At 32.8% G+C, this 27,696-nt stretch overlaps 3 protein-coding genes across 4 annotated transcripts; 2 read left to right on the plus strand and 1 right to left on the minus strand.

Annotated features, from left to right (window-relative positions):
* Positions 1–444: 444 nt before the first annotated feature.
* On the minus strand, positions 445–3,559 carry LOC137817072 (polyadenylate-binding protein RBP47B'-like). Its single transcript, XM_068620297.1, has 6 exons — positions 2,757–3,559; positions 2,500–2,630; positions 2,252–2,348; positions 941–1,099; positions 765–859; positions 445–683 (listed from the first exon to the last, which is right to left on the minus strand). The coding sequence occupies exons 1-6, from the start codon at positions 3,444–3,446 to the stop codon at positions 581–583; spliced, it is 1,275 nt and encodes a 424-aa protein (XP_068476398.1). The 5' UTR covers positions 3,447–3,559; the 3' UTR covers positions 445–580.
* A 7,421-nt stretch (positions 3,560–10,980) lies between these two features.
* On the plus strand, positions 10,981–14,663 carry LOC137817073 (1-acyl-sn-glycerol-3-phosphate acyltransferase 3-like). Its single transcript, XM_068620298.1, has 11 exons — positions 10,981–11,174; positions 11,534–11,656; positions 12,109–12,148; positions 12,277–12,350; positions 12,466–12,525; positions 12,778–12,855; positions 12,926–13,084; positions 13,314–13,439; positions 13,812–13,904; positions 14,089–14,175; positions 14,315–14,663. Exons 1-11 carry the CDS (start codon positions 11,097–11,099, stop codon positions 14,534–14,536), a joined length of 1,140 nt encoding a protein of 379 aa, XP_068476399.1. The 5' UTR covers positions 10,981–11,096; the 3' UTR covers positions 14,537–14,663.
* Positions 14,664–14,837: 174 nt separating this feature from the next.
* LOC137817070 (xanthine dehydrogenase 1-like) lies at positions 14,838–27,083 on the plus strand. 2 transcript variants are annotated; one of them, XM_068620294.1, is made up of 15 exons: positions 14,838–15,130; positions 15,224–15,411; positions 15,827–15,926; positions 16,052–16,160; positions 16,579–18,066; positions 18,794–19,036; positions 19,465–19,779; positions 20,551–20,790; positions 21,406–21,690; positions 21,801–22,022; positions 23,246–23,407; positions 23,916–24,050; positions 24,905–25,141; positions 25,658–25,831; positions 26,705–27,083. In XM_068620294.1, the coding sequence occupies exons 2-15, from the start codon at positions 15,276–15,278 to the stop codon at positions 26,945–26,947; spliced, it is 4,089 nt and encodes a 1,362-aa protein (XP_068476395.1). In that variant the 5' UTR covers positions 14,838–15,130; positions 15,224–15,275; the 3' UTR covers positions 26,948–27,083. The 2 variants fall into 2 exon arrangements, with proteins under 2 accessions (XP_068476395.1, XP_068476396.1); XM_068620295.1 differs by lacking the exons at positions 14,838–15,130; positions 15,224–15,411 and having other exon boundaries at positions 15,837–15,926; positions 16,026–16,160.
* Positions 27,084–27,696: the final 613 nt, after the last annotated feature.

A 27,696-nucleotide genomic window follows, 5' to 3' on the forward strand; every position in this document is an offset into this window, starting at 1 on the left:
TCATTATGTAAAAGAAAAAGTTATTTAATTATTTTAAAATAAGAAAAAAAATTATATTATTATTTATTAAATAAATAAATAAATTACTAATTATTTATTAAAATGTAAAAAATGGTATATATCCTCTTTATAAAAAAACCAGTTTTAACAAATAAATTTTACGATAAAACATATAATTAATAGAACACCATTACTGTAAGCTTTCCTTCTATCAATAAGGACTAAATAAAAAATATTTAAATTTTGAAAAGGCCTAATATACATTCAAACTTTTAAAAGATGAAAATAATACAATTTTTTTTCAGAAACATATTCAACCCCCAAGATAACCTATACAAAAGAAAAAATGATTTTAAGTCTATAGTGAAGCACTAATAACGCTGATTGATTTAATGAATGGTACTTGTCTGATATATTAGTTTTCATTCTATACTCTAGAAAGGCTGATTTTAAGAAAAATGCATTTGGGATAAACTCAGTATGTATGAACAAGAGTTAAACCTATGCCGATTAAATTTTGGTTGCAGTTGCACAGTATTTTGACATATAATGCACATTGAGCAGGTAGTAGAAATCTATCTTAATTTTGTTGTAAGGATGATGATGATGATGAACAGGATTTTTGCCATAGCGATCGCCCTAAAATGGCATTGCCATGTACTGAGAGGTATGCAGCATTTAACCTGCCCAACACAATCAAAGATGGGTCAGAAACATAGAAGAAGCAAAGGTGTTCTCATCTACAGCACAGGAAGAATAATTACTTGTCAACATCTGGCATTGCCAATGGATCATACAATTCCTCCCTTTGTTCCATGGTAGGCACAGACATAGCCGTTGGGTCTTGCACACCTTCAACCTAAAAATAAACAATCAACAAAACCGTAATCAATGCATTATGTAGACTAAACTAAACTAAGTTTCACATTAAATGGATTACCTGTTGGGGATATTGTGCATAGCCAGCATATGCACCATATCCATAAGATGAAGGGTCTTGAGCAGCCCCATAAGCATATGCTTCATAACCCTGTCCATACCCATAGTAGGCACTCCATTGACTTTGATCCATCTGTTGTCCCCAGCCACCAGGTAAGTCCTACAACAATTTAGGGCCAAAATTGTGTAAGGGGCATATACAATAATACTCCATATCTGAGTAACTTCTCCAGATATTGAACTCTTTCACTCCTTCAATATTGGTAACTAGTAGTAATTTTTTAAGCTGTACTTGTACAGGGTTAACATTTTATTTATGTAACTAAATTATAATTAATAAATATTTTTAATATATAAATTACATTATAATTAAAACCTGTAATAAATAAATATTTTTAAACACAAATTGTATTTTAGCATAACAATAATTTACATCATGATACAAGGTTTTTTTATTTGTTGATAATTTGTTTTAAAATAGTGAATTCAATTTTTTTTGAAATAGAGAGTAGTTCGGGATGATTAAGAAGAAAATTATTTTGGACTAACTGTGAAATCAAATCAAATTAAGAAAAATAGAGAAATAACAAAATTAAATGCTAAATATATACAAATAAGGATAAGCCTGATACTCAAAGAGAGTGAGAATAACTCCTAAAAAATAGTCTCATTTAACCATATAACTCATAAAATGCTATCATCATTCATTTATAGCTCCTAAAATGTTTTCATTCAAGGATGATGATTCAGATTTATAACATTCGAGGAGTAAAAATGTTTAGGTAAAAGCTAAAATGGAACTTTATAGGTGTCTCGTGGGGTTTTTAAATGGTAGTAGCTAAAGTTAAAAACATATATAAAGAGGTAAGAACTAAATTACAAACATAAACAATTGTCCAACACATTTGATGAAACACTTATTTGTCATCCTCCAAATAAATAATTGCTCTCCCAAATAAGATCTACACGACAGTTTAAAGTTTTAACTAACCCTTTTAGCAACAATATATGCACATGATTTCTACAAAGTAATTTTTATTTCATTCTTTTCTACCAGTCCATTTTAGAAGTTCAGAGTCCCTCATTAGGCCATTCACACATAACCACTTATCACCTTCACAATCTCACGAATGTTCAGGAGAATCTAAAACCATGTAGTGCATGCCATATTAACAACCTAGATATTCTGAAAGACTATAGACATTGTAATGCACAATGCATCACAAATGCAGCCTGCTACAGCATGAAAAGCTTTCAAACAAAAAGATTACAATTTCATCTAGAAAGGGGCCATTTCTGAAAGCAAAATCACCTGTCTAGCTGCTAGAGTCCTACCCCAAGAAATCCTGACCACTTGTTGGCCTATCATCTTTCCCTGCATTTTCTGAATAGCTTCCTCAGCAGATGCTCTGCAGCAGACACAAGATATGAGAAGGGTAAACAAATGCAAAGCAATGCAATGAATAAGTAAAACTAAATATTGATGCCACATGAAAAATATGACAATCTTTTTCTCAAACTAAAAACATGTTTAAAAAGACTAAGGAAATAGAAGAAAACCTAGTCCCAAATTGAACAAAGCCACATCCCTTGCCAGCCTGAATTTTAACAGAGACAATTTCCCCAAATTGCAGAAAGTTTTGCTTCAATTCCTCCTCAGACACATTAAGATCTAAACTACCAACAAAAACCTGCAAAACAAATCGTGCAAGTGAGGCATTGCACTGACAATGAAAATCACAAATATATATGTGTATACGTTTGTGTGGGTGTGTTCTTTTTTATTCTTTGGTCCATCTTCTGCATAACTAACTCACGGTAGTGTTATTAGCATCATACTCCGGTTGTTGAACTTGAACCGGCGCAGTGTACGCCGGCATCTGGTACGTCGGTTTGGGTACAGGCGCGGGCGCGGCGTAAGAAGCGGTGGTCTTCTTGGGCGTGGCGGCGCTAATGCGCATGGCTCTGGTGGAGCAATAAACCCCGTTCATCTCGGTCATGGCGCGGTTGCGTTCGCTCTCGTCGGAGAATTTGACGAAGCCGTAGCCCTTGGAGCGGCCCGTGTTGGGATCCGTGACGACCTTGGCGCCGCGAACGGAGGGGTAATGGGCCCGGAAGGTTTCTTGGAGAAGGTAGTCGGTTACCTCCGGCGCAAGATCGCCCACAAAGATTGAGTGCTCTGGGCCCGCATCGGGCCTGCGCTCGCCGATGCCGAAGGAGGCCCAATTCAGCCTGAAGGTCTGTTCGGTGCCGGGCATTTGCATGCCGTTGTAGGTCTGGAGCACGCGCTCCGCTGACGCGTGGGAAACAAACTCGACGAAACCGTAACCCTCGGGTTGCCCCGTCATCTTGTTGCGGATGATTTTGATGGAGAGGACCTCGCCGGTGTGGGCGAAACAGTGGCTGAGGTACGCCTCGTCCACCCAATACTGCAAATCCCCAATCCATAGGGTTCTCACTTCCTCGATTGTCGAAGGCTGGTGGTACCCCTGCGACGCCGCCGCCATCGTTCCTCTGCTCTGCCTCCTCACCGATACCACTGTAAGGAAGAACACCGCTCACTCGATCTGCTACTGGATTTTCTTTTTTTTATTTTAAAAGAAAATATTAACTAAACACTACTTCTAACATTGCTTTCTTATATATATACATTATTGTATTATTAATATTCTTTTTATTCTTGAATTTATTTGTTAAATAACAAGAATTCTTATTTACTTATTTTTTTCATTTGCAACAATTACTATTTAATCATTAAATAAGTATAAAACAATATGATGACTTAAAAAAAATTTACTATCGTTGGGTAACGTTTCGGAATAAATTACTCTCAATTATATTTTTAAAGGATGAATTTTGATAACAAGTTGAAAAACTAATAATTAATTCATGTTTTTTATATATATTTAAAGAGTACATCAGAGAGTAAATTCCGTATCTAACACCATTTACATTTTTATTTTCTTAACTAGCACCTCTTTGTTTTTTATTTTCCTGTCTAACATTCTTTTGTTTTTATTTCCCTATCTACCACCCTTTTATTTTTTATTTCCCTATCTAACACCATTTCAAAAATAAATTAAAAATATATATATTTTTTTTATAATTTTAATTTTGAATACATTAAAAAATAAATATTTTTAATGTTTAAAATAGTTAGAAATAGAATTAATGAATAAAGAAATGTGTTTTTATAAAATAAAAATAAAAAAGTAATAAATTTAAAATGTTTATTTTAAAAAATATTTTTTTAAGAATGAATAAAATAAAAAATTAAACTCTACAACAACATAAAAGTTGAATATATAAACATAAATTAGTATTTATTTTTATTATTATTGATGATGTAATTATGTTAATTTCAAGTGAAAAATACAGGACATAATTATAAAAAAACAAAGTTAAATAAAGACTGATATAGACATAAAAAAACAAGGAAAAAAAATGTTCATATTGTCAAACCAAGACACACATAAAGAATATATCCCAACATTACTGGATTGTGCACTTCTAGTCATTAATTATGTTTCATTTCGCACAAACTATTTAATGTACCGTTGAAGAAAATATTAAATGAATTATCATCTTTCTTTTATTTTCATTCTTATGATCAACATATATTTATTTAGTATCGTCTTATATCTTTTATATTTATCTTATTTGGATTTATTTTTATATCTTTTATCTTTATCTTAATTTTTTTTGTCTTTATTTTATATCTTTTATGCTTTTATTTATTATTATTTTTCTACCATTTTTTTTTATTGTTGCTGTTTTTATTTTCTAGACTCTTTTTTTTTCATTTTTTGCTTCTCATTTTTAAGCATTAAGTGTAACATTTGCATTAGTTTTTGTTTAGGATTTTGCATTTAGGATGGACACTTGTGTATCCACTATTAATTAATACTAATTGACTTTGTTTTTTTTGTAATTATGTCGTGTATTTTTTACTTGAAATTAACATGATTACATCGTCAATAATAGTAAAAATAAATAATAATTTATGTTTATAAATTCAACTTTTATGTTGTTGTAGGGTTTAATTTTTTATTTTCTTCATTCTTAAAAAAAATAATTTTAAACTAAACATTTTATTTTTTTATATTTTATTTTATAAAAACTAATTTCTTTATTCATTAATTATATTTATAACTATTTTAAAAATTAAAAATATTTATTTTTTAATGCATTCAAAATTAAAATTATCAAAAAATAAATAAATTATTATTTATTTATTTATTTTTAAAATGGTGCTAGATAGAGAAATAAAAAATAAAAAGGTGCTAGATAGGAAAATAAAAACAAAAGGGTGCTAGATAGGGAAATAAAAACAAAAAGATGCTAATTAGAGAAATAAAAGTATAAATGGTGCTAGATAGGGAATTTACCCTACATCAGATTTATTATCTTTATAATTTTTTATTCATTTACATTTCTTGGACCAAAATAGTTAATTATTTGTATAATGATTATGAAGTTATAAGAAATGAGATTTAATAAATATGTAAATTTTAATACTTTAGTTGATATAGTCATAGAGACTTTTTCTTAATACTTAAAAATAATCATTTAATCCTTTTATGTATAAATTTAGTTTTATTATATTTTTTAAACTCTATGTAATTTAAAACTCTAAATCTACGAAGATTCTAGGAAATTAAAAATTGTATATGTAAACATGAAAATAAATATTTGAAGTATACAAAACTAAAAAAATAAGTATAAAAATTAAATGAATGATTAAACCATTATTTTGTTTTCCATCTAATATTTTAAAAACTTACAAGACTTGAATAATCCGAAAACAAGATCCTGAATACCATTATGCATGAAACTTGTTTCACCGTAAAAAAAAAGTGTTCTCAATTTTATGTATGAATCTATCAGTGCTAGTTGTTGCAAATTCTCCCTCCATTCTTCATTGCTTCTTTCTACACCTTCACAATAAATATAAAATTCCTATTTTGCTTTTTCTTAAAAATTTAATATCCTAATTCTCTCCTAATATTACACTACAACTCTTCATTTTCTTTCCCTTGTCGAACAATTACTCTTAATAAATGTGTATTTTTATTACCAAGAATGATTTAAACCACATCAATAAAAGTATAATTTCTCTTCCTATACAAGGTTGTCACAATTATAACAACTCGTGTGAAAGACTTTTATTATTTTGAAACTAAGTTAAATTTTTTTGTTATGTGAATCTTCCTCACACCATTTGTGGACCTTACTTTCTTTTTTGCTATGTTGCATTGATATCAGATTATACAATTCGGTTTGTTTTTTTTTATTAACATCTCAAATTGGACAATTTGTTATACATAACTGGATCTGAGATATACATACTGGATTGTACAATTTGTTATATTATTAGAAAAATGAATACTATATTTGCAATATAAATTAAATGTGTGTACTATGATGTTCTCCTAACTTGAATCCATGTAGTTCTTTGTGATTTTTTATATGTTGCAATTTGATGGATGTCCTGTGTGGGTTAAATGAGTGAAGAAACTAAATGGAGAAGATGAATTTGGTTGGTGAATATACATGCTTAGAAGAGGTCAGGCCAACTCCTAAAAGATTCTAAGATGGACACAAAATTAGTGCTAACAAAGAGTGAGCAAAGAAGACAAGTTGTGCACAAATTTGGGCAACATTTATTTAATTAATTATAAACTTATTTACAAGAGGGCTAACATTTGTATTTATAGTGTTAAGGGCAACTAAAGTGCAAGTTTTAATCCTAAGAACTCTTCACTCCCATGATGACAAATGACTTCTTCTCATTTGAGCAAATCCTCTCAAATTAGAGGTTGACAAGTGTCATCCTCTAATTGGAGAAAACCCTATTCATTCCCACGAAAACAAGTAGTGTTTTGACATTGGTGAGAATCCTATCCATTGAGAGGATGACATGTGGATCTTCATACCTTCCTTGTCACTCCATGCTTTCTATTTACACTATAGTAATTTATTTGTGCACCCTAAATGGTCTAAAGTGGCATTAGGTCTAATGAAGCCCTATTGTAACTCTAGGTCGTTTTTTTTTCTATTTACACCATACTCTTATTGATCCAATACATGCCCATGAAAATAAGCCCAATACACGACCCAAATAAGGCCCAAAATAAAAGCGTACACTATTTTGTACAGTTTTTTACAAGACTAGAGAAATTGTAGTGGGTAGATGGTCCTCCATCGTACTGGAGTGAACAATCCGAAGCTAAAACTGGATTTGATATTGCATACTGAATTGTACAACAAGGTACCAAATTGTACAATCTGTTATATGAATTAAATTCATAAACCATATTTTACAGTTTAGTATGCAATCTCAGATTCTGTTATAGCTTTCGATTGTTCAATCTAGTACACACAAATGGATATGCTTGGAATTTTAAAATTATATGTAGGTGTCAGAAGAACCAATGAAGGTCCTGGGAGAATTTTTCCTTGTTGTTTCTAGGGATGAAAAAACGGGTCAATCCAACCCGCCAAAAGTGGGGTGGGGCGGGTTGGCTCGACAAGGTTATACGGATTGAAAAAGCCGCTTTGTTATAGGGTGGGATGATAGACAAACCCGCCACTTTTAATTTTTTTTTCTTTTGGATCTATTTATTTGATTGTAGTCATTGATATAACTTTTTCGACAATTAAAATCTAAGGAATAGTAATAAAATTGAATCAAACTTTAATGTTCTAATAAAAAAAGGATTAATGCTTAACAAGATAAAGTAAATATTAACAATACTTCAATAAATCAAATAATGTATACAAAAATTAATGTAAATAAAGTTTTATATAAAATATTGATCACTACCAATTTTAATTCTAAAATCATGAGATTCCTCTTTAAAAATGTCAAAAGGAAAGAAGGACGAGCTAGCGTAGCTCGTCCTCCTCGCCCTTAGTCCACCAGGTTGGCAGGTTAGGTGGACTGGACCAATACAAATTGGCAGGTTCAAAAGGTTAACCCGTCTCGCTTAAATATATGGACCGATAGGCCGACCCGTGAGACTTAGTCCACTTTGTCATTCCTAGTTGTTTCACTATTTTTTCATCCACAAATAATAAAATGAATAAATAAGGATATTTTAAGAATATCCTAATCTTTATAAAAAAGTTATTACACATAACACTCCAAAAACACATCCCAGTGAAGGAATCTTACATTTGAGCCCCCAAAACACAGTCCACAATAACATGGACTTTCAAAGATCCTGTTTATACCAAAAAAGGTAAACCAAGAAAAATCTAACAAAAAAAAAAATATACATTGGTAACCAGCAAAGATGTTTAGAAGACCGCGTAAAAATGTTGGAGCAAGAGTCTTCAAACAATCATGAAAATTTTCATTAAAAAAAAACAATCATCTTCACAGCACATGGTGTGGTCACATGATGAAGATGACACTAAACATTGCCTTGCCTAATTCCCTTTTGCAGCCTTACAGATAGCCTTGGTTCCTCATTTGAAGATCTCCTTACTAGCATATCCCGCCTAATACTTCTTCCCTTGCTTGTATGTTGCGGCTTTCAATGTTGTTGATGGTAATTCTTCTATATTTTCCTGAACAAGAAAAAAGAAACTACGACCATAGTAGGTATTATAATGACACAACCAAAGAAACAAACCCTTCCATAGCCTCTCAATCCACCTAGTCTCTTTTGGTATGACTTGTCAGTGGTCTGCCAAGTTCACACGGATTGAAATTGATAACTCACACTTGTCATAAGATGAGTTGGTAGACTGACGGACCGACTCGTCATATTTCAATTTTTTTTGTAATTTTTGTTTTTGGATCTATTTATTTAGTTATAGCCATTAATATAACTTTCAGAACAACAAAAATGTAAGAAAAATAAAATAAAATTGAATTGAACATTTATTTTTTAATTTTTTTTAATACCGAACAAAATAAAGTAAAATAAACAATACTTCAATGAATCAAATGGTGTATAGAAAATTAATGAACTAAAATTTTATATAAAACATTGATCACTACCAATTTTAATTCTAAAAACATTAAATTCCTCTTTAAAAGTGAAAAAAAAGAATAAGGTGGCAGACTAGTCCACTTGTGACCTGCTGGGTTGGGTTAGATGGGCCAAAACAATATAAGCTAGCTGGTTCCTAATCCACTTTGTCATCGCTAAGGTCAGTGGATCAACACACCATCCAACATAAGAACATAAAATAATTTTATCTTTGTTTTTAATTCATGACGAAACTTTCACTTGTGGCACTCTAAATCCATCAGTGCATTGTTAAAAACCACATTGTTTCTCTCAAATCTCCCAAACAAGAATAGTCCACAAGTAACCTCAAACTCTATTTTGTAGGTGTAGATAACCTAGATAGCCTAAAGGATAAAAAAAAGTAACTTTGAACTACTTTGTTGGACAATTAATTCTTTGACCCATTTATAGTACATTTTCCATACGACCCAAGTCAACTTACAAGTGAATAACAAATGTGACACTGATTCCTCTTTCTCACCGCACATCACATACATACATAAGATTATCAAACACTAATCCCCTTCTAGATAAATTGTCCTTTATTGCCATTTTGTTTTGTAGTACTCTCCAAGATAATAGATGTGCTAATGGTAAAGCATTAACCTCCCAGAATAAGTTTAAAACTGTCCCATCTTCCTCTTCCCTTCTTATTGAATTGAGTAATTTGGTATACGATTCTTTAACAGTGTACACCATATTCTCTCCATCCATCCATTGTCATATGTCATACTTCATGTGCTTCCTCCCTTAAGTAATAGACATGCACTTGTTGCACTAACTTCAATTTTGGCTCCTCTTCCCAAACCAAGAGATTTCTCCTCCATTCCAAATTCTAATTCCAATTATTGTTTTGCCAGCTCTCTCCTTGAGATAAAATTGCCTCTTTAGAAAATATAATCTTGGAAATTTATCTAAGTATTACTCCATCTCACCATCTATCTTCCAAAAAAGATATTTGTTTCTCATCTCCCATTTTTCATTTTAGATTATCCTCAAAGTTATTCCTCATTTCTCCTTATTTCATATCCTTTTAATATCTCTCTACCAAAGAGAAGTTACTTTCATTTGTGTTCCTTAATTCCTTCCATCTCCATGCTTATATCGTATAATTTCTCTCAAAATTCCTATGTTTTTCCTTTTATCTACACACCTTGTCTCAAACTATCCAAACTATTTTCGTTTTCTCTCAACTCCAGCACCATAAGAAGTGTCCTTGCAATTTAGAATTTAGAGTTTAGGGTTTAGACATTCTAAAGAAAGAAATAGAATTTAGGATTTAGGGTTTAGGGTTTAGACATTCTAAAGAAAAATAGAACAATGAGAGTGAACTTAACACAGATATCAAGAGGCAAATTCTATCACCCACTGAAAGGTATTTTCCTTTCCACCCATATACTCTGTTAATCTTTGGGTATATATTTCCTTAAAAAGGATTCTCCCCAACACAAAACTTTGCAGCAATCTACTCCATTTTCACCATAAATCTAAATATGATTCACCCTCATTTCACACCTTCACGTGGAAGATATACAAAAAAAAAAAAAAAAAAAAATCATTATCAATTTAAAGGAGAACATGTCATCATCATGAGAAATTTTAATATATATATCCAAGATCTAAAAATCTGATTTTAGAATTCAAAACAATATTTATTTTTCATTACACAAAATAATTTAATATAGAAAACACATACTATATATTAATTTCATTTGTACTTATCTCTTAACGATAGAATATCCTAGTATATTCGTCCACGTGGTTTAAACAACTTATTCCACATGAGAAACTAAAGAAGCCCTACTTAGCATTTTGATTAATTTGATTTCATAATTTAATTATTTATAGAAATTCATAATTTTATTAATTTTGAAAAAATTCTAGTTTTTCGTATTTTTGTGTGTATTTTATTAAAGGTTTTTTCTTTTCTTTTGTGATTGTATTTTGATGGTTGTTAAAATATAAGAACTCAACAATTTCACATGGTGGTTGCTTCTTTGGTTTTCATTTGTAACGATATTTATGGCTACTTTATTGGTCCTTAACCTACACCCGCATTCAACTTCACAAAGCTAAAATTATTCTCCCCTCATTTCAATTTTTGTTTTTTCTTTTCTCTGTAACAGGGAAACCATGGCCCCAGTTACAATTGTTATTCTTCCTATAGGCATTCTTTTCATCCTTTCTGGCCTAATTGTAAATATAATTCAGGTAACATAACATTCACAGAAATCTTACTCTTTTTGTTTTCGATTCAATGGCCTTTGCATCTTTCTCTTCATAGTTATCTCTTTGCTATTTAATGCAATTAATCTGCATGCACATTGATCTGTCACAGGGAAAATATAACAATATAAAACTGACTCAGGAATTATGAAACATTATTGTAGGATGCAATGTATGTCTCTGCCTACTATTTCTGCTTTTTATGTACTGATGTCTTCAAGGAAAGAAACAGCAGAAATTGCTTGGCTGTATAACTCAATTTACAAAAATCTCACTTTTTTATTTGAACTTTTGATTATGATCATTGCTTTACCTAATGTCATCATAGATGCATGCATTTGTAGGCTATCTTCTTTCTGCTTCTCCGTCCGATATCAAAGAATTGTTACAGAAGAGTAAACAAATTGCTCACAGAATCACTGTGGTTGCAGCTCATTTGGCTCATTGATTGGTGGGCTGGAATCAAGGTGCTTAGTTATCTTATTCCCCATCTATATTTGCTATTAATTCTAACCCTCTTGCTTGTCTTGTAGTTTGTAAGTAATTCTTCAAAACACCAATGATCTTTCTGCAACTAAAACTTGTGAATAGTATAAGAGGTGGCTGAAAAGAAGCAAAAAGTGTAAATAGAGAAAAGATGCATGCACTATACTTATTTTTCGTTTCTATAAATTTACAGAGCATAAAACTAAATAGATCGAAAAGGGAAGGGAAATGTCAACATGCATCTTGGGATGCTAAACATTATTGTACCAAACTTAGAGGAAATGCTGTTCTTTTATAGTTTTACTTTCTGGCAATTCAATTATCATCATGATTTGTATTTTTCTTTTTGACATAATGAGGATTTATGTAAAGCATATTAGTGTCACTGTCACATGATCCACACTAACTAGTTGAATCTCTGGATTAATTGTAGATTGAACTACACACAGATTCAGAAACTTTTCAATTAATGGGTAAGGTGATATTAAGTACCAATTAATCTTTGTTTTACTTATTTATATATTTATTTGTATTTACATTCTGTTGTTGAAAAAAGTGTACTACAGTCACAAAATTTCATTTTCATCTGGGAAAATTTTAGGCAAAGAAAATGCACTTGTCATCTGCAACCACAGAAGTGACATTGATTGGCTTATTGGATGGGTCTTGGCTCAGGTGCCTATTTTTGCTAATTTGTTGAACTGCAAAAGTATGCCATTTGGTTATGTTATCAGTAAATTAGGTATTTGTTTTTGATATATTTTGAACACACATGATTTATCTGTGACAGCGCTCTGGTTGCCTTGGTAGCACTGTAGCCATTATGAAGAAAGAAATCAAATTCCTTCCAGTGAGTTTCTATAAATCCTTCTTCCTTTGATCTTTATAAATAAGTGACTATGATGTGGGAATAAAGTAGGAAATCCTTTAAGTTCTTGCATAATGTAAGATCGACATTTCTATTTGGTAATCCAATCCAAAGTACTTTTTAATCTTGCTCATATCTAGATCATGTAGCAGAACTGATATTTACTCCAGAACCCTTCAGAGTTTGAGTTTGAAGCACAAGAAAACATAAACAACATTACAAATTCCTATGCAGGTTCTAGGTTGGTCTATGTGGTTTGCTGAATATATATTTCTAGAAAGAAACTGGAAAAAAGATGAAACATCACTAAAGGTATATCTAAATAATTTCTGATGTACATATACAATTTTGATTCATACATGTCTTGACTTTTGAGTGGCAGTCAAATTTTAAGCATCTAGAGCACATGCCACTGCCTTTCTGGTTGGCCCTTTTTGTTGAAGGAACTCGTTTCACACAGACAAAGCTTTTACAAGCTCAAGAGTTTGCTGCTTCGAAAGGGTTGCCAATACCAAGAAATGTTTTGATTCCTCGTACTAAGGTGATCAAAGTTGGTGATTAGTATATTAGGATATCAGTATAGCTTTTCACTCATATATTATAATCTATATCCTCTTTTGGAGTTGAACCAAATTATCATAATATATAGAACTTTAATGTATGTTCATGCAGAAAATCCTAAAATGATAAATAATTGATGTTAACGCTGACACAGTAAGTTCTATTGACACATTTTGATTGTGTTTTTGCTGATAGTAATCTTTCTTCAGGGTTTTGTCACAGCAGTTAACAACCTTCGGACGTTTGTTCCAGCCATTTATGATTGTACATATGCAGTTCCAAAAAGTGAAGCTTCACCTACTTTGTTGAGAATATTTAAAGGCATTTCTTCTTCGGTAAGCCAAAATTGAAAACCTTGACAAAAGCAAAATGAGAGAAAATACACAACGCTATTTCAGTACATCTTCAAAATCAACTGTTTTATCAGACCTCTGTCTTCTATGTTATACAATTGTTGCTATCTCTCTACCAAGATTCCATCATTCTTTTCATTCATTCAAACTCTTGAATATACTAGAAACTCACAATAATACAAATGATTTGTTGGTATTTTTATTGACACTATATCAGATTTTATATTTTCAACTATAAATTAAAGTTGTTCTCAGAAGTTATTATAAAAATCAATAAATTCATCGTGTTTTTTGCCTAATGCCTATTGATACTCCTAACAAAAAAACTACTACAGTTCCTTCGATTTTACACAGGTGAAGGTTCAAATTAAGCGTCAGAAAATGGTGGAACTTCCAGAAACAGACGATGGCATTGCACAATGGTGCAAAGACGCATTTGTTGCCAAGGTATCACAAGTCTCTTAAATTAAGTTTTTCTTTGGTGCTTGTCATAGTTGTTTTTACAAAGGTTGTTTTACACATGTGCACAAACTTTTGTACGACTCAACTCAAATATCCATTCACAGATTCTTAAAACTTTTGTATAATCTATGATAATTCTGCAAACTATGCTTCCTTTGTAAACTACCAGGATGCTTTGCTCGAGAAATATAACACTACAGAAATATTCAGTGACCAAGAACTTCAACAAATTCATCGCCCTAAAATATCTGTTTTGGTAAGAAGCTAGCACAACAACACGACATATACATGTGTAGTCGAGTTTCATTATATTTTTTCGATACATCACATGAAGATCGACCAAAATAATTTGCCTAGATTTCTAAAAAAATTGCCATGTTTTGGTGTTTATGCAGGTGGTGGTTTGTTGGTTATGTCTTCTAGGGTTTCTTCTCTACGAATTCTTCCAATTGACCTCACTCCTCTCCTCGTGGGTAGGCATCTTATTCACAGTGCTTTTCTTGCTCCTGGTAACAGTGATCATGGAAATCTTCATACATTCGTCTCAATCAGAGCGTTCCAAATCCATGGTTTTACCCACACAAGACCCCTTGAAGCAGAACCTTCTTCACCAATGATTCACCCATGTTTCTTAATGTTTATCACATTTCTTTCTCTCACACGTGTATACCATTACTCTTGTTTATCTCTTTTTAATTACACGAATTAAGAAAAATAACGTCACATCACATCTATTCTCTGTTCCACCTCTGTTCTCGTCTTGTCTTTCTTTTTTCGGGTAAGAAACTTTTCATCTGTTTGGTTTGAAAATAAATTACCATATTTAATAAATAATTACATATATCCAAGCTATAAAGTTGAATATTTTTTTTCCATTTAGGACTTCAATAAATATCATACACTGATTTTTCTTTTAATGGTTTTAATAAATGAAATGCATCTTTATGGTGTAGGAAGAAACGTTGGATAACCGCCTCAACTTTTTCCACTGAAAAAAAAAAATAGTGTGATTTAGAATCCTACGTAGCAGAGACAGTGACGTTCCTATTCGCAACAACGATAAGCCAATCGGCGTTATTCACTAGAAGATAAATCCGTTGCGCCAAAACTCTTTTCCACTTTTTTTTAATTTTTCCTGTTCAATTTTATAACCTTTCTTCTCTGCAACGTTTCATTTGTTTATTCGTTTATTGCCTAATCGTCTTTCGTGGGTGAGTTGGAGACACCTTTGAATCGCTGTTTATTTGTTTCGTTCTCATCAGAAGTGTGAAGTGGAGCTAACTGAGTGCTGTGAAAAACCGTAGGAGTTTGTTAGAATCACTGAAAGAAGAAAGCTGCTCCGTTCCGTTCGTTTCCATGGGATCGTTGAAAACGGAGGAAAAGGGAGAACACGATGTTAACGTCTCGAATGAGGCTATCGTGTATGTTAATGGAGTTCGTAGAGTGTTAGCTGATGGATTGGCTCATTTGACTCTTCTGGAGTATCTCAGAGGTATCGTTTTCCGTTTTTTTTTTTTTTTAATTTTCGTTGTAGACCGTGCAATTGGAGCTCGAATTGGATATTTGAGACCGCTGGTTGAGTTGGAATAACTCCACAGCTGTTTATTCACACCTGTTTGATCCGTTCCGTAGCTTACTTCACATGCGTGAGGTTATGGCAACTTCTTAAGCTGGGTTCATTAATTGAAGATTTTTTACTAGAATTATTATTTTAGAGTTTGTTGATTGGTCGCTAGAAAATTGGAACGCGTGTTGTTCATGTGTTGTTAGTTATTTGCAAAGTCAAGGCGTTTCATGATTCGTTTATTTCATAGGTGCTCGAGTTTGGATTGTTCTTGTAGATTTTTCTCCATGGTTGTTTTAAGGTAACTTAATTATGGGTTTTTCAACTTTTTTTGGAACAAAAGATATAGGTCTGACTGGGACTAAACTGGGATGTGGGGAAGGTGGTTGTGGAGCTTGCACAGTTATGGTTTCTCATTATGATAGACAATTGAGGAAATGCTCGTAAGTGTGTCTTTCACTCTTTCTCGTGCCTTGATGTTTTGATGCTCCTTCATGTGAAACGCTTCTTTCTTGTATGTTGACATCAAATTTTCATTGTAGTTTGAAAATTGAAAATGTTCTTTCAGACACTATGCTATCAATGCTTGCTTAGCTCCTCTATATTCTGTAGAAGGGATGCATGTGACTACAGTGGAGGGATTGGGAAGCTGCAAGCGTGGACTACACCCTGTCCAGGTGACACATGCTCGTACTATCTTCTTTTTTTCGTGCTTGTGGTTTAGTTAACTGCTATTTGAGAATCGTTGTCTTGTTTGGTTCTCATGGTGTCATGTCTTTATCTCCGGGCTTTGGCTTAAATAAGGTTTTGATTTTTGATAAATTATTGAATTTTATTTGTGGTTCTTATTATTTTTTACCTTTTTATCAATAAAAAAAAATTATCCGTAAATTTGTGTAGAAACATTTTGAACAGTCAAATGAAGTGATTTAGATAACGCTCTTATAGGACAAAATAAAATAATTTTTTGATCAGGGATGAATACAATTATTAGGGATCACAAATAGTTTTTTTTTCATGGACAAAAATATAATTGAGCCTTTTAAATTTATATTTACCTGTCAATACTTTGAACTTAACCTTTTATCTCTTCAGGAATCCCTGGCTCGAACTCATGGTTCACAATGTGGATTTTGTACACCTGGTTTTGTCATGTCCATGTATGCATTATTGCGATCAAGTCAAACACCACCCAGTGAAGAACAAATAGAAGAATGTCTTGCAGGAAATTTATGTCGGTGTACTGGTTACAGACCCATTCTTGATGCATTCCGTGTCTTTGCAAAAACTAGCAATGACCTATATACCGGTGTTTCCTCATTGAGCCTTGAAGAAGGCAAGTCTGTTTGCCCATCAACAGGAAAACCTTGTTCGTGCAATTTAAACAACGTAAATGATAAATGTATGGGCAGTGATAATATATATGAACCTACTTCCTATAGTGAAATAGATGGGACCAAATACACAGAAAAGGAACTTATTTTTCCTCCTGAACTGTTGTTAAGAATACCAACCTCATTAAACTTGACTGGATTTGGTGGGCTAATGTGGTATCGACCTTTAACACTTCAACATGTATTGGATTTGAAAGCAAAATATGACAATGCAAAGTTACTAGTTGGTAATACTGAAGTAGGAATTGAGATGAGGCTAAAGAGAATGCCGTATCGGGTTCTTATTTCTGTAATGCATGTGCCAGAACTAAATGTTTTGGATGCAAAGGATGATGGCATAGAGATAGGTGCTGCAGTAAGACTATCTGATCTTATGACTCTTTTAAAAAAGGTTGTAAATGAGCGAGCTGCTCATGAAACTTTGTCTTGTAAGGCTTTTATTGAGCAATTGAAATGGTTTGCTGGAACACAGATAAGGAATGCTGCATCAGTTGGTGGGAATATATGTACTGCCAGTCCAATATCAGATCTGAATCCTCTATGGATGGCAGCTAGAGCAAAATTTCAAATTATTGATTCTAAAGGACACATAAGGACAGTCCTGGCAGAAAATTTCTTCCTCCCAGGTTATCGTAAAGTTGATTTGGCAAGTGGTGAAATCTTGCTGTCAATATTCCTGCCTTGGAATAGGACTTTTGAGTTTGTGAAAGAGTTTAAACAGTCTCACAGAAGGGATGATGATATTGCAATTGTAAATGCTGGTTTTCGTGTTCATCTTCAGGAACATACTGAAAACTGGGTGGTTGCTGATGCATCACTTTTTTATGGTGGGGTGGCTCCATATTCACTTGCAGCAACACAAACTAAGGAATTTCTAATAGGAAAGATTTGGGACCAAGATCTGTTGCAAAATGCATTGAAAGTCTTACAAAAGGATATATTACTCAAGGACAATGCTCCTGGTGGAATGATAGAGTTCCGGAAATCTTTGACTCTAAGTTTCTTTTTTAAATTTTTTCTTTGGGTTTCTCAACAAATGGATAGCATCAAAGAGGGTATACCATTATCCCATCTATCTGCTGTGCACTCAGTCCATCGCCCACCAATCACTGGATCTCAGGACTATGAAATCTTGAAACGTGGGACTTCAGTGGGTTCTCCAGAGGTCCATTTATCTGCAAGACTTCAGGTTTGTTGAACTTATTTGACAAAGTCATATCCCAAGTTTACATTATATATTCTTCCCTAAATTATTTATAAAATGTTGTATCTTTTTTCCGTGCTTCTCTCTCTGTTTAATTTGCAAATGTGATTGTATGAATGATTAAATCCTATTACTTATCTCTACGTTGTAGTGGACTTTAAACCGTGGCAGGAATTTGTTACTTTTTGACCCTATAAAGAAGTCATATGTCAAACCTGAGATGCTCTGAAGAAACATATATTATCCCCATTGTCCCCATATTTTATATGCAAAATGCAACTTCCATGCTCTTTTTATCTAGTTTGCCCATTATCATTCCTCTGTCTTGGCATGTTATTGGCATTGATGCCTTTTGGGACCATTCAATGATAGACATGGATTTAGTTTCTTATATACAAACACATAAGCTTTGAAACGATATGCCTTTTTGTTGGGTACTTTTTTTTTTCTAAATTTTTTAAATATATGGGATCCTTGTTATTGGTTTATCCAGCAAATTCTAATCATACTTTGTAGTATTTTGTGTTAATGAGTTGCCTGTATCATTTGTTACCCACATTCTCCTCCCTCTCTCTTTCATACCTTTCACATTTTACCTCAGGTCTTGTCCGTCTTTCTCGTATGTTTGGCGTATGTATTCATTTTCTGCAAATTATGCCTTCTACTTTTCTGTTGAACGCTTGGCTACCCGGCTAACATAACTTGCACTCAGGTTACAGGAGAGGCAGAATATGCTGATGACACACAAATGCCTCCAAATGGTTTGCATGCTGCTTTAGTTTTGAGTAGAAAACCCCATGCCCGAATAATTAGTATTGATGATTCAGAGGCCATATCTTCACCTGGATTTGTGAGCTTATTTCTGGCCAAAGATATACCAGGTGATAATAAAATTGGACCAGTTGTTGCTGATGAGGAGCTTTTTGCTGTAGATCATGTCACTTGTGTGGGCCAGGTACCTATTTTACTGAATAGTATCTCACAAGTGATTTCTTATTATATTTTTTAGATTTAAGGGAAATTAATTCTGACTTCAATCTACACACTTTACTCTTCATGCTTTACATCCCTCACAATCTTCTGTTAACTAGTCTTCACAGTTAGCTTATCATCTAATCATACAAATATACAACGAATTGTACTTCGAGGTCTTATATTATAATGAAAATTTCCCAATTAACTATGGCTTCCTGCCCAATCACACCGAAATAATCACTTAGCCTCCCCCTAATGATTGCCTTTCACTTTCTGTACGCATCTGACCAAATCTCTGAATTGAAGGATGGCACTTGCATGCATTAGTAATAAATTCTAATGGAATATTTAGTCTTGCATTAGCCTTTTGCCACTATTAGTCAATGGGATATACATGTACGTTTCCAGGTTATAGGAATAGTTGTGGCCGATACTCATGAAAATGCAAAGATTGCAGCAAGAAAAGTTCACGTTAACTATGAGGAGCTTCCAGCTATCCTTTCAATACAGGATGCTATCAATGCTAGAAGTTTTCATCCCAACACAGAAAAGTGTTTGAGTAAAGGTGATGTTAATCACTGTTTTCAATCAGGTCTATGTGATAGAATAATTGAAGGGGAAGTTAACATGGGAGGTCAGGAACACTTTTATCTGGAGCCACATAGCAGTTTGATATGGACAGTGGATGGAGGAAATGAAGTTCATATGATATCATCTACTCAAGTAAGTTACACAATTTTTTAATACATGTACATTTCGGAAACTGAAGTTGTATGAAATATTTAACTTGTTTAATCCTCTCTATTGCTTTTATGGAAGGATTCACTCATGTATGTCTGAACCACTTTAGTATTTGTATACAATTAAGTATTGAGAACTGCAGATCTATATAATGATCATAGCAGAGTTAAACGATGGACAAATAGTAAATAGGAGGGCATTCAATTATACAACTTATTCCATTTTGGAAACTTTGTCTTTGGCATAATTAATATTTCTTTACTAAGGCATGTTGTTTTATATGCTGTACAACTCAAAATGGGATAGAGGTATACTGAAATTTTAGTTGAATAATGAATAAACAGGCTTGTTTTTATGTCAGCATTTTTTATCTAAAGCTTTGGACAGAAAAATGAAAATTTGCAGCAAAAAAGACTATTAAGAGATGGTGCTTATGTGGACATCGTTGAAATTTTATTTTATGATGGTATTGGCATTGAGAAGGATAGACGACTAAATAAAGAGGATTATCAACATGCTCAGATGGTTCCTTTCCTTCCATTTTGACTGGGTAGAAAAATTTAGTCCTCTGTTTTTCTGTTGCAAGATTTTTGTGGGAGCTGGTGTTGTTTTCTTCAGTCTCACTTTCTTATTCAGTTGTGTTAGATAGGCCTAGACCTATGGAAGGTAGTTATGCATGTCTGTTAGTGTTGAGTGGTGCTGGCTGGTATTTGTTGTTACCTTGAAGAAAATAACCGCATTGTGTTGTTGCAGGCCCCTCAGAAGCACCAGAAATATGTTTCTCATGTTCTTGGCCTTCCCATGTCAAAGGTAGTTTGCAAAACAAAGCGAATTGGTGGTGGTTTTGGGGGGAAGGAGACAAGATCAGCCTTTATTGCTGCTGCAGCTTCAGTTCCATCCTATCTCTTGAATCGGCCAGTGAAAATCACTCTGGACCGAGATGTAGACATGATGATAACTGGGCAACGCCATAGTTTCCTAGGGAAGTACAAGGTATGGACTACTATTTACTTGCGTTTAAGTGGTGTTTTTCTTTATACATCAATGTTTTACTGAAACTAAATCCTGTGAAATTCTGTATTTTTAAAATATATGTGATACTTGCGCTCCCTATTTTTGCCACAATATGATTTCGAGAATATCTTCTCTTGGTGTTTGCTTTGCAAGCCCATAATTGACTGTCTGACATCCTTTGTTCTTTCCTTATTGTGATGTTCATTTGGCTCTTGTTTTGCTTCCTTACAACAATGAGGACAACCCCCACCCCTTTTATCTTGTTCCTCCAGGATGGAGATCAGCTACATGGATTACTCAATTCCATTGATTTCTATCAATAACCTAAATTTGTGAAAACTGTTCAAACCAATATTTAATGGTTTCTCCAAATGTTTTCATAGGTTTACATATTCCCTTTTTTAAAGGATTATCATCATCCATTTGAACTCAATTCTGGAAAAAAAAATCTTACCAGGAAGAGATAATTAACCTTGCTTTGCTTCTTGCTAATCCGTGATTTTGTACATTCTTGTTCTTGTCAATTGTTTTCAGTAACAGCAATTTTTTTTTTCATGTAGTTGAGTTATTAATGAGGGTTATTATCTGATTCAGGTTGGATTTACAAATGAAGGGAAAGTACTTGCAGTGGATCTTGAAATTTATAACAATGGTGGAAACTCACTGGATCTGTCACTTGCCATCCTTGAACGTGCTATGTTTCATTCAGACAATGTATATGAAATACCAAATATGAGAATAGTGGGGAGAGTTTGCTTCACTAATTTCCCTAGCCACACTGCTTTCCGTGGATTTGGTGGACCTCAAGGCATGCTGATTACTGAAAACTGGATTCAAAGGATTGCTGTGGAACTCAAGATGAGTCCAGAAAAGATAAGGGTAAGTTGCAGAATTTTGGATTTCTCTGTCTTGTACATTTGAAATTTCACTGTCATCTCACTTGATTTTGGCTACTCTAGTCAATCTTCCTGAACTAAGTTTCTTTCTAGGAAATTAACTTTCAAGGAGAAGGATCCATTCTGCATTATGGCCAGAAAGTTCAGTACAGCACACTAGACCCATTGTGGAATGAGCTTAAGTTATCTTGTGACTTTGCGAAGGCACGTGAAGAAGTTGACCAATTCAATAGGCATAATCGCTGGAGGAAGCGTGGCATTGCTATGGTTCCTAATAAGTTTGGTATATCCTTTACAACGAAGCTTATGAACCAGGTAAAATCTGAATTCTGTCATGATATTTTAATTTTTTTTAAAATGAAATTTAAAGTGATTTCAATTTTCAACTGAAATTCTAGGAGATAAGCAAAATCTTGTGAAGTTTGTTTTATTTTGTTTGTGGTAACGAAATTTCTGGCATACAAGATTGGGTAGCAGCTGTTAGGGACTGTCCAGAGTTTATTTCTAATATAGATTTTTTTTTTCATTTGTTTTTTTATTTTATTTTATAATTAAAAAAATTCTGTGTTTCATTTTCTACTATCAGTTATCAAGACTTCTCAGAACAATTGTTTAACTAAAATAAGTTGATGCACTCAGTTCTAGCCAATACTTTAAAATAGGTTGAAGTTATCAATTAGTGTGGGATTTTTCTGATAGTAATTGCTATCAGTTAATGCATTTTTCTGTATTATATATCTGCAAAATGTGATAATGAAACGAGCAGAATCTCCCAAATGAGACTCTAGCTCCTCTTCTCTTCTCTGCTCTAGATAACAAACTACTCTTAATCTCTCTTTTTAACTAACTCCCCCCTTTTCTTGCTGCTGCCTATAGTGGAATATGTGCCCTAATTATTCTTGGGCTTCAGGTGTAAAGAGAAGGGTTAGGGACCTTGAGGGGCTTGGGGTTTGGGCATCATGTTTTTTCTTAGACCTCTCTTACATCAGAGAAAGTATATAAAGAGAAATTCCTTGACAAAATTACGACTGAGAGAAGGGACAGTTGATTGGAAATGAGAGTTCAGGTTATCTCTACATGTAATAAATCTGTCCATGCAGGGATCACATGGCGTATTCTGCTGCTTGCATTTTCTTCCTCTTGAATTCTGTTGCTTCATATATATATTTTTTTATTTCTCACTGTATTATTCTTCTTTCCCACGCAAATGCATGGGATATTGCATCTAGTATGGACATAAACCACATCAAATTTTAAAGCATAACATATGATCTGAATAGTATACATCATGTTAAGGGTAAGGGAGGGATATTTATACTAGAAGTATACATTACGAAGCCCAGCCCAATCAAATTCCTATGATACTAATCATAGGACTTCTTAGTTCAATTAGACCTACATTATTTGCTTATTTTTTATATTCTTGTGGTGCTTTCATTTAAAATTTTCTTTTGCATTTTATTCCTATTTTATTGTGAAATGAGTGCATTATTAGATAGTAATAATGGTGTACTTTCATATTTTCCTAATAACTGTAGGCTGGTGCTCTGGTTCAAGTATATACGGATGGAACTGTTTTAGTTACCCATGGGGGTGTAGAAATGGGGCAAGGTTTGCATACCAAGGTTGCCCAAATTGCTGCTTCAGCTTTCAATATCCCTCTTAGTTCTGTTTTTATATCAGATACTAGTACTGACAAGGTATTAAAGTTACTCTTTGTATGTGTTTATGTTGTTTTTCTTCTGTGAAATTAGTGTCTGCTATTAGTAGACTACCAGGTAAATAATACTTTCTTTTTTTTCTCAGTTCCTTGCCATTTTTTTTAGTTTTTAGTGAAGTGGACTTGTTCCAAAAGAAAATCAGTGAAGTCAAATTCAAGGTTTAGAACTCCAAACTCCAGTTGGTAGTTTTAGAAAGTTGCACAGATTTGCAAAATATAATTAGAAGAAACATTGTAATCACTTTTATATAAAACTAGATCAACTCTTCGAAGTAATTTTGGAGAAGAACTAAAGCTAGCAAAAGGAGACTGGTGTTTGGAACCTTGCTGTTTACAAATATTTTGAATAACATAGTAATATCCTTCTGTATTTTCTGGTTCATTTGGATTATCCTTTTCCATTCCCCCCTCTTTACCCTTTCTTGAATCTTGGATTATTGTTTCTGATGCTAAATTTCTTGATCTCCTCATGCTTGCTGCAAAATTAGGTCCCTAATGCTTCTCCAACAGCAGCTTCTGCAAGTTCTGATATGTATGGAGCAGCGGTTTTAGATGCATGTGAGCAGATAATGACGCGCATGAAACCTATTACTTCACAGCGTAACTTCAACTCATTTGCCGAGGTACTCAAATTTTTAACTTTGTTTCTTAGTCAACCTATCTAGTTAGAATAAATGACGAAATAAGCAAATTTTGTTCGTTGTATTTCATGGAAGCTGTATTTTTATATGAATGTTAGATTTAAATGTTTTTGGTCCCTAAACTTTGTCTCTGAAATATGTTTGGATTTTTCTGTTGGTCCCTAATATTTCTTTTTTACTTTTGGTACCTAAAAAAATTATTTAGTATTTCATCCTTCAAAAAAATTTGATTTATTAAGTGGTCCTCGAAATATTTTTGGATTTTCTTTCTTAGTCAGCAAAATATTTTGTGAGTTTTCTTTTTGTCCTTGAAATTATTTTTTCTATCACATTTTTTTTAATCATATGATGACATGTCAAATTAACAGATTCAATTTAATGGTATAGATGAAATACAACATAAGAAATATTGATGAACAAAAGGAAAAGGTTGTTAAAAACCAAAACAAAACTCTGAACATACTTCGGAGAAAAAATATATTTAAATCTAAATTTTATGAAAAAAATGCTGAAGAAATTAAGAAAATGTTTAGGCTCTTTAGAATCTCTAAAAAGTTAAAAACAAAAGGCACTTTAATAGATCTTACATACTTTCATGTAAATATATTGGGTTTCAAGATGAAACAGATAAAAGTGATTACATTAGGTAGACGATTGTATAAAAAATTATATCTGCTATGTTACGAATTCTGCTAAAGTGTACAGGTCATATAGACCATACACTATGCCCACAAGTCTTTTCATTACAAGGAACTTTTCCATTGTCTCTGCTGTTCTAATTTGTCTTGTGATTGAAAACTATTGAACCTGTTTTGTTATGCTCTTGTTATTTTCAGCTAGTTTGTGCGTGCTATGCAGAGCGAATAGATCTTTCTGCCCATGGATTTTATATTACGCCTGATATTGGTTTTGATTGGGTGACGGCTAAAGGAAAACCTTTTAGATATTTCACTTACGGGGCTGCATTTGCTGAGGTTGAAATTGACACTTTGACCGGAGATTTTCACACGAGAATGGCAAACGTATTTCTGGATCTAGGTTATTCTCTCAATCCAGCAATAGATGTTGGACAGGTACTTTTTTTTCTATGATTGTTTATTATTAATTTCTGAATATACAAGGTTAAGGATGGAGAACTAGCACAGTAGAGAGGACAGGAATTCCTCTAAACGGAAATCAAAAAATTTGATAGAAAAGATCTTAAGTCAGTTTCCTAATATTTGGCTTTCGTAAATAAGTTAAATATTTTTAAGCATTATTTTAAAACAAAATGCTTGTGTTCACTTTTTGGGTTGATCAGAGAAATTACAATATATTGTTTGATTGTGATAAAATAACATTGGGTTAATATGCAATGGTTTCACTTTCTGAGAATTATGAAATTTTCAAAAACTGTTTTTGGATAAGTCTTTATTGAGTTTTGGTTCTGGATTCTTTCTACCAAGACGGTTTTGGGAAAATGGTGAAAGTTGTCTTCTTTGCTTGTGTACAAGATTAAACACTCCTTTCAATAACAAGTTTCTCCCTATTCTTGATTTGTTGTATTTTTTCATGATAGTTTCATATTTGTTCTTGCTTTTTTTTCACAGATCGAGGGAGCTTTTGTTCAAGGTTTGGGTTGGGTAGCTTTGGAAGAACTTAAATGGGGAGATGCAGCACATAAATGGATCACGCCTGGATGCCTTTACACAACTGGACCTGGAGCTTATAAAATTCCTTCTGTAAATGATGTTCCCTTCAAATTTAACGTCTCACTTCTGAAGGTATTCCTGAACCCTGAACAATAATTTTTTGCTCTTTTCTTGAGGTAAGTGGATGATTCACCTTGAAATGCTTCCAATGTGCTACATTTTCCAGTGGCACAGTGGAATCATGAGTGTAATCCCTGCCATAGGGAGGATATTGGCTGGTGTAAAGATGAAAAATGAACAAAGATAATCCTTGTAATTAACAAAAATTACTGGCCCAATTCTAATACTAGGGAAATATGGAACTAATAGATTTGACGCTTTGCATAAAAAAAATCATTTGTGTTACATGTCTTTTTGGAAGAGGAAAAAAGAGTTGATTACTGTAGTGGGAGTCTGAGATATTGACTGTCTCGATAAATTTATCTAAGATCTTATTTGGTATAATGGAGAGAACTAAAGAGGATAAGTGGAAATAGATGAAAAAGAGAGTGAAAGTTAAATTTATTTTCATCTATCCCTCTTTTTTTTATTTCTCACCCATCAAACACAGAATAAAAACATTCTGCTAACTGAATAAAATACCCACGATCTGATTTAAATATGCCTAAAATCGTGAGAGCTGTGTTGTCATTTTCTTTTTGGTATTTATAGAAACACATTGCTACCTGTTTATCTTAAGCCTCTTAATTTCTTAAAAATTGTTTTCCCATTTCCCTAACCCATTCCATAACCCATGGCCAAAGATTTAAAACACTGATATTATATAGCGTTTGAATTGTAGTAAGAGTCATATAATCACAATTCTATAAAGATGTTGAAGGTTTTCCACATGACATAAAGCCATTTATTGGTGATTAACTTGGCTGTTTAGCTATTCCCCTATATGCACAATAATCACAAATTGAAGATATCAACGTCTGATAACTTACCTTGTTTGATTGATAGGGTCATCCGAATGTTAAGGCCATCCATTCTTCCAAAGCTGTTGGTGAGCCTCCATTTTTTCTAGCATCATCTGTGTTATTTGCCATCAAGGATGCCATCATAGCTGCCAGAGCTGAAATGGGGTGTTATGACTGGTTTCCTCTTGACAGTCCAGCAACTCCTGAGAGAATTCGGATGGCTTGTTTAGATGAATTAACAACGTCCTTTGTTAACTCGGATTTCCACCCCAAACTTAGTGTGTGATCCTCTGCTCTTTTCTTTCACAGTCAATTTCTTATCATAGCAAAATGAGAATGTCATAATGAATGTTTCGCATATCCAAAAACCTAAAAATATGATGCAGCAATTCACCATAATAGCAGCGGCAACTTACTGACTCTACCTTTGTATTTTTTTAAAAATTTAGCATTATGATAAAGAATTTAATAGAAAGTAAGAAATGTATTTATTAGGAGAAAATATTTTTTTGGTTAATATATTGAGAAAATAATTTATCTATAAAAAATATAAAATTTTAAAGTAAATTGTTTAATTATTCTAGTGTAATCAATAAAAATTATGACTATTGATTGCTTTAGAATGCATATTTTTGTAACATGTAAATAAACATTTGTAACATGAAATTTGAATTCTAATAAAAAATAAAATATGTGATTTATGTTTATTAATAATAATGTTTATGTTATACGTTGGGTGTATATATTGGTTCACTAAACAAAGATACAGTTTTTTTATTACTTTACAGAGTTTTAATTAACCTTTACCCTCTTGGCTTGAAATTTAGTTTCACAGCTTTGTCTCTAAGTCTAAGGCTGAAAATACAATTACTTTATCTGAACTACTCCCACAATTATCATCAAATCAAATAATAAATTGTTGAAAAGGATAAAATGAAGTTTAAATGTGAATTACTTTTCAAGTTATTCTGAAATTTGTGTAAAAAAAGTTATTCTGAAAATTTTATAAGTGTATGCTTTGGGTATTTTAATACA

Source organism: Phaseolus vulgaris, unplaced genomic scaffold (genome assembly GCF_000499845.2).
Source record: "Phaseolus vulgaris cultivar G19833 unplaced genomic scaffold, P. vulgaris v2.0 scaffold_15, whole genome shotgun sequence".
Taxonomy (NCBI): domain Eukaryota; kingdom Viridiplantae; phylum Streptophyta; class Magnoliopsida; order Fabales; family Fabaceae; genus Phaseolus; species Phaseolus vulgaris.